Here is an 8202-nt window from a genome sequence, read left to right on the forward strand (position 1 = left end):
TAGATTTTAGGAAGATTAGCGGTGTCATTGAGATACCTGGGACCTATCCATTTTATGAAATAAGTGGTATTAACTTGGCATAACAGCATGAGCTTATCACAGATTTCATACCATAACTACAGAGAGTAAACAAAAATATTTATGATAGAGCAAGCACACAACTTTTTTCTTTCACTTACCAATGTATGTAATGCAAAATTTCAAATTTGAGGTTTTGACAAAAATACATGTATTGAAGTACCCTCAGTATAAAGTTTCACAAAATGACCTATATGTTAACAGCCCCAATCAAAAAATGAAAAGTGGTATTAAACTTTAACAGCATATTTAAGGCTGGTATATTGCTGGGATGTTATGGCAACCTTTCAATAAAATCAACTCACTGGAAATGCCACTTTCTATAATAGATTTTACACATTTTTTTCGATATTTTCAAAAACAGCCATAACAATTTTGACGAAACTTAATGTATCTATATGAAACTAAATTATATTTTATATTAGCTAGATTTTATCCTAACTCTCAGTTTAACAGGGCTTAAATGTCAAATTTTCAAACTATCAACCTCTAAAGGAACTTTGTTAATTTCGAGTAATTAAAAATTTTGAATTGTTAAAAATAATAAAAAAAATGTCAAAATATGAACTATGAAAGAAATTGATAATTGACTAAGGGAGAAAAATGGAGAAATAGAAACTGTAGTTTATAGACTGAAAACTCGGAGATAGACGAGCGTGCTTGATCTCTGCTGATTTTTATCATAGGTTCACAGTTTCGTTATGCTAAATATAATACAAAATATAACAAACCAAATAAATATAGTTATATTTTGTTATTTGTAATAGTTTGTTAATGCTGTTATTTCTCTAGTAGGAACTAAGTTGATATTTGTTATTTACACCTTAAGAAATATAAATTTTGTAGTGGTGGTAAGTGAAAGTTCTGTGAAACAGGCACCCTTCTAGATTTTGTCTATGTGAATGATTCTATTAATAAAGCACTAATATTTATCATAATCTAACTTGGATATAATTTGTTAGTCATTTCTAAAATTGATCAGACTGAAAATCAATAATAATAATAATTATATATATTACTCATAAAATTTTGCCGACTTATTATGTTTAATCAGCTAAAAGAAATTTTATATAATTATTTCAGGGAATTTTTTTGATTGAGGAATATTAGTTCTCTTTGCCTTTGACAAACAAGTTCATTTGGCTGCAATTAGAAATTAACAGCAGCTAATTTTATTGAAGCATATCTGTAACCCCAGTGAATAAGTGCTTAACTGAACAGGTTGGATACACCACTTATTTTCAATATCTAAATTTATTCACTGAAGTAGTTTATATATTTTAATTAGTGCATTTTTAAAAACTTTTAAAAGTATAACTCTGTATTATATTGCTCGTAAATATTTGTTTGGTATCACCTATTCTCAAGAAAATAATTTTTAAAATTCTGGTCAAGAATGTTAATTCTGCATGAAAATGAATCAAATCAAAATCGGAGAGAACTAATAGACCTCAGTAGTTTGAATGAAAATAGAGAGCTGTTTGTTTTGTTTTGATTCTAATACCTTTATTGAAACTGCTTCCAGAACTAAAATTCCTACATACAGTGTTCATTACTTCTATTAGGGATATTTTTTTTTTTTTACAATTCCAACGATCAATTTATTAAGAACAAATATTCGAATAAGATAATTTTGACAACTGACAACGAATATGTTAACAAGACAAATGATTTTGTATACATTTTACAATTTTATACTTTAAACTTACATCTATTGATAGTTTTTTGTATTTTTTTTTTTTTTTTTTTTAAAGATCTATACAATTAATATTTACATATATATTCGGATAAAATTGTCAAGTTGTGTCTACCCTGTCCGAGTGAATAATTCAGTATATCTGTTGTCTTACATTGATTTGTACATATGTTATACAATTTTAATTTTTTTTTTTTTTTTCTAATTGCCAAAACACAAATGTTTCAATTAGATACAAAATTTGGTGAAACATTTATATGATATATATGTTGGAATCCTTAAGAAATGATTTGTTTTAATCATTGTTTATGAAAAAGAGAGAATAGAGACATCCATTTACTCGTTAACACACAACCTTTAATCACTTATATCTACATTATTCATTGTATAATTATTATTCTTCCTACTGTTATGAGAGTTACATGTAAAACATTGTATTAATATTGTATATTATAGAGGAATAAAAGAATAAGGAACAGTAGAGTGCACCACAAGTATAACCTGGCACCGAATCATATAAATCTTGCATGCACCATCGAGGTAGCAGTCTTACTTATAATATCACACTCAGTACATAAAAAATACGGAATCAGGACCAAGGATCCTAAATATACAATAATGTGTCCCTTTAAAGAAACCTTTTAATAATGAAAATAACAGTTAACTAGCTCTCAACAAATATAAAAATTCTGAAATCTAATCTATTGGAATATGGCCTATTTGTACAAACACACATTCATTTATTACATATTATATATATTACATATATATTTTTTTATTTATATAAATATAAAGATATAAAATAATTTATTTAACAGTTTCATATGTCTCCTAAAATACTTATAAAACGCGCTTACGATTAATGTTAAGGTTTCTTTCAAGGGACTATTAAAAATGTTTTGTTTTTAAAAAAAGAAAGTAATCACATCTTTGAGGTAACAGTTTTAAATTAACAATGTGGGCAGTGACACAGAAATTCTATCCCTCATAACACAATCTGCAGCCCTGACATCATCAACCGCAGTTATTAATAACTAGTAACGTTTTGTTTCGGGGATGAGGTATTATTCCCTGGTATGGCTCATTGTAAATAATAAACAAATTAAAAAAAAAAGACAAAAAAATTCAAATAAAATTATTTATTGACATACTGCAATGAACAAAAAAAAAATAAATAAAGGAACCAATACCAAAATTAAAATAAACTAAACTGAAAAAAAAAAAAGGTAAGGTACAATGAAATTTAAAAGATATGGTTGTCTGAATATTGCTACCATAAAGTTAATACTTTAAAAAATAAACAAAATAATAATAGTATTGAAAATAAAATAATTAGGATAATTTCTTTTTTTATGAACTATTTAATTACAATAAATCATTCAGCTATGTTTAATTGGATAGTTTGAAGTAATAATACCATAGTTGATGAAAATAAACCAATCTAATCTACCAGAACAGATATTGCCAACAAAATTCCTTTTCATATTAATGATCACACAGCCAACATCTGAGAAACACTCCATAGAAATGAAAATTACAATAAATTATGAACAATATACACATATAAATTCTATTTGAAATAATAATAACTAAACAAAAAATAAAGTAAAAATTGCACTTAAAACTAAACTACTAATATGGTTGTTTCATAACACTTATTACAATTTAAAATTTGCGAAAAAAAAACATTAAGAATAAACAAAGCTGTACATAGAACAATGAAAAATAATGAAACAAAATAATTACATGCATATAAATTAAATCTATATAGAATAAATAATTAAATAATGATAAGAATAAATAAAGAAATAGTAGCACCAAGTAAAATATTGATATAAACAAAAAAGAAAACAAAAGGATTTATGGTAACGTTGTAACTTTTCCGATAAGTCTGTTATATTATTAAAGAAATAAATCATAAACGGTTTCAGTTAAATATTCATTCATTCATCGAAAAAATTAATGTATGTTCTAAGAAAGAAAAATAATAAAAACTATTTCGAGGATGTTACCATACCAAGACATTTTGTAATTCATTAGACTACTGTAAGAGTTAATATCACACTTGTAATTGGTAAACAGCATTAATAGTGCCAAAAATCTTGAGGAATCATTTTAGATAAATATAATGTATCAGAATTTATTCCTATATTATGAAACTTAAATTATGAAGTAATATTGCACATTTTAAAAAATAAGACCCAATCTTAAGTAATGCAACAGTACCTATATATAATTAAACTTCTGAACAAAAATCAAATTACATTATAGAAGGATACCTCTTAAATACATTTTAGTAGTAGTAATATTTACTATAATTAATGTTTATTTAAAAAACTTTTGTTATACATGTACAAAAATAAATATTTATTGGTGGAACACGGTCATTTTTAGATTAAAAATCACACGTCTATTATAAAAAAAATATTAGAAAAAAATGGTTCAATAAAAAATAATCAAGATATGTATTTCAAACAGTAGTTTGAATTTTATTGTGCTAATAATAAATAATTATCATGCAAATTTAATGGTGCTCTATTTTTTTTATGTGGTTTTTACTGATTATGTGACCTGGACTTTCTGAAAATGAAATGCACTCTTTCATTTTATCATGTATTTCTAATTAGAGTAATGAACGTAAAAATTACAATCTTATAAACCAAGATAAAAACGTTCCCATTCTTAATATTGTGAAACTGATATCCAGTGTCAAATTACCATCGTGTACAATCAATTTGTCTAAAGATTTTCCTGATTTTGTATAAGAAAAAAGTCACAAGAATATGTTTAAAAGAAATAAAAATCAACCTATATTTATCTATCTATAAAAAAAAACTATATTTATCAATCTATAATTAAAACAGAAGTTTAAAAAGCAATAATTTTGAATCATTTCATATAAAAGATAGTATAACTTGTTTAAGAAACAAAAATAAATAGTGGAACTCTATTTTTCTCTAAAAAAATAAAAATAATCCTAATGTTTAATGAGAAACATTAAATAATAAAAATAAAAAATGCACAAAAAGTTCAAAATATTGTTAAAAACAAGTTTTTTCTCTAATAAAATATATTTTTAAGAAAAAATTAAAAGTATCAGCAACTTTCACCCCATGTTTAGAAGTTAAAGTACTTTAGAAATTTTTTTTTATAAAATATACCCACTAGACCTGCGTTCTCTTCACTAGCTTATGTAATTTTCAGGTACTGGTCAACTTCTGGGATCTGACCAAGAGAGATTAAATGTATCTGTATCATTAATTTATCTAGTTGGGATTTTTTTTACAATTAAAGTCAATTTTTGAAAAATAAAAATGTTTTTCTTGTGATAGTTAATCTAAATAATTACCTATGCATTCCACCATTTTTTTCTTATTAATCATACAATTTGATACTCATATTTTTTGACATGCAGAAAAAAATAAACATAACATCCTTTATATATTTTCAAATATTTACTGAAAAAACTAATATACTGTACACTGAATACCTTTCCAAACACCTATTGTAGGTTTTTCAATTAAATAGCCAGGTGTATATATATATTTATATATACATTTATATATTTTAGTCCAATAAATTATCTGTATGTATCAGTACAAGGACAAGCATTCTTACTGAATTTAGGTAATACACTAATCTAATTCTATAACTATTTGGAAGCCTGTAGAACATTTACAAACAGATGATAACATATATATTTATAGATAATTCATAAATTTTATATAAACAACTGTACAATGGTATTTTGAAGTAGCATGGGAGATTTGATTGATATGAGCATCAATACATAATTAACATTGATTACTGCCGATTATATGTAATATATTTACTTAGTATTTTATTTATAAAATATAAAGTGTTTTCAAAGTAGTATCCTTCTTGTCACGAAGCTATTAAAAATATCACAAGGTAATTATTATTTAAAAGAACTATCCCATGTTGTATTATTGAAACAGAGCAGTAACCGATGTAAATTGTAAACAAATCAACCGACAATGATAAACTTAATCTATGTACCTGTATCTATTGTAAAAGGCTATATCCCGATAGAGATACCTGACCCTGCAAAGTGTTATTTTTGTAGCTGTAAAAATATCAAACAGCGTTTTCTAAAATATCATATTAACAACTGTATACATGATTCCGTTAAAATTGTTTGATTTTGAACGTATAGTAAATTGATAGAATATTTTGTTTTATACATTGGAAAATTTCTAAAATCATTCATCTAATTAGATCTAAAATTTTCTTGGCCTAAATTTTATACAAGTGCAGATTAAAGTGCATACATTAAATTTTGGTGCTTTCAGTATTTTTTTTTTAAATTACTAATTACAACTAAATTTTTGAGGAAAATTTTAGGTCTATTCCGTCATACGTTTATCTTTCATTCTGAAATTCATATACCCTCAAATCTCTTAAGGGGATGTTGAAAAAAAAAACAATCTTCAAAAGGGGGTTTTTGTTTTTAACAAAAAAATAAAAGCGAAAACATTTATAAGAACATAACAAGAGAATATTCAACAATAATGCCATATCACGAACCCAGTATTAGTTTGGGTTGTTTCTTAACCTAATAAATTACCATCTATAACTTCCCTCTGTGTAATAATCACATATGTTGTTGCACAAAAATGTGCCCAACTGCACCATTACAGTCCTTAGTCCCTTTATCATACAGACTTTGCCACACCAAATATATAATAACCTTTCAAATGAAGGAAATCTTTAAGTCTCCTTATTTGAATAAGGTCAATACTGTAAAATACTTACTGTGCCAACTAATCTACTAGTAACCTGTTCCTATTTAATATATATTTACTATAAATTAAATCTTATTTGGTATAGATCTGTTTGCAGGAACTGTTTGTAGTAGTAGTATATTATTAAACTAAAAAAGAAATTAATAAAATTAAAAGAACAGAGTTTATGTATTCATATATAAAAGAGAAACAGAAGGTGTATGAAATATACATTAAAAATACTCTTAGAACATTGGCATGTTTCAGTCAGTCTTCTGTATTTAAATTATCAGTTTCTCATCGCCAAGAGAACTTCACACTCCATCAAAGAATTCTCACATTTTAAGTAACAAATTGAAAACAAATAAAGCAACAAATCGGAAACAAAATTCCAATTCTAAGTCCTTATGTTAATTCATTTGTTTCATTCACTAAAAGAATTTCCTGCAAATGTATAATAATTTTATAGGAAAATTCAAAGGAAAACAAATTTACACAGCTAAAAACCCTACATTAACAGAATAACCAAATATATTACATTATCTTGAATATAGAAAAAAGTAGGGTTTTCCTTTAATATCTAGGTATTGCGTGTCAATCTTGACCATTCTGTGCTTGTTGAATTTCCCTTGCACGAGGACTGTTAGATTCCTCATTCTCAATGCAGTTGTTCCCATGAGCTTCTTCCTTAACAAAATCCAGGGCCATTGGAGAGTTTCGCAGTTCTTCTTTTGGATATTCCATCGGCGTCGCTCTTGATTCCTCCTTAGCAAAATCCACAGGCTCTCGATTCTTCTCAGATTGAGGAAGCAAATGAACCATTCCTACAGGAACAGGAAATGAAGCCCCGAAGTCAGGATAGAAATTAGTGGTGGGATAAGGGCCAGGGTTAAATCCAGGCGGTCCGAGCATCAGGTCAGGCTCAGGTATCTTTGGTTTTGATGGATTGTTATTATTAGAAATATTACCTAAGCCAAGCAGATCTAAAGGGCCTCCGAGTTCACCAAAACACTCTTTTTTCAACTGCTCAAGCTTCAATGATTTTCCATATTTTCCTCTGACATACATCAATAAGCTGTTGTATGGTATGCCAAAAATTCTAGAAGCTTGGGATGTAGTCATTTTTTTGTTCCAAACATGTTGTAGGGCTTCTGTCAACTCAGCATTAGTCCAAGACCGTGGTGGACCTCCCCTAGGAGCACTGTGCTGGCCTTTAGGTCGTCCCACTGAAAAAAAATTAAAAAGGTTAGAAGAAGATTCACTCAGAGATAATAAAAAAAATAATGTATTTCTTCTTCAACTACCTGCAGTTTGAAGAAGTATTACATTCCCTATATCTAATGAATTCTTGATTCCTAAGCTAAGGAACCTTTTTCAAACGAATAAAAGGGATATGTAACAGTTTACACAGGAAAAAAGAATTTTGAGAAAATATTTACCTTAGGGAAGACAAGGACACAGTATTCTTCAATATAGAATTATAATTTGACTGAATCAAAACTGATTGTAGGCAACTTTCATTATTTTACTTTCTATGAAATATTGTTCTAAATCAGCCTCGGGGCTGCTCCGACACAAACTGTATCCAAACAAGATTCCAATTCACTATCAAGTGAAAAATGATGGAGAAATTAGTGCTCACAGGTTGTACATTACTCTTTTTTCAACAATTCCTTATAAAAT

General features: G+C 26.9%; 1 protein-coding gene across 6 annotated transcripts in view; it reads right to left on the reverse strand.

Annotated features, from left to right (window-relative positions):
- Nucleotides 1-1608: 1608 nt before the first annotated feature.
- LOC106690027 (protein jim lovell) overlaps nt 1609-8202 on the reverse strand; it is a 104764-nt gene continuing 98170 nt past the window's right edge. For all 6 annotated transcript variants that reach the window (XM_014435282.2, XM_014435280.2, XM_024361857.2 and 3 more), the window contains one exon: nt 1609-7745. In XM_014435282.2, coding sequence (XP_014290768.1) covers nt 7114-7745 — 632 coding nt within the window. In that variant the 3' untranslated portion in view covers nt 1609-7113. The remainder of the gene's footprint in view (nt 7746-8202) is intronic.

This window comes from Halyomorpha halys, unplaced genomic scaffold (genome assembly GCF_000696795.3).
Source record: "Halyomorpha halys isolate HHAL.00 unplaced genomic scaffold, Hhal_1.1 Scaffold1556.1, whole genome shotgun sequence".
NCBI lineage: Eukaryota > Metazoa > Arthropoda > Insecta > Hemiptera > Pentatomidae > Halyomorpha > Halyomorpha halys.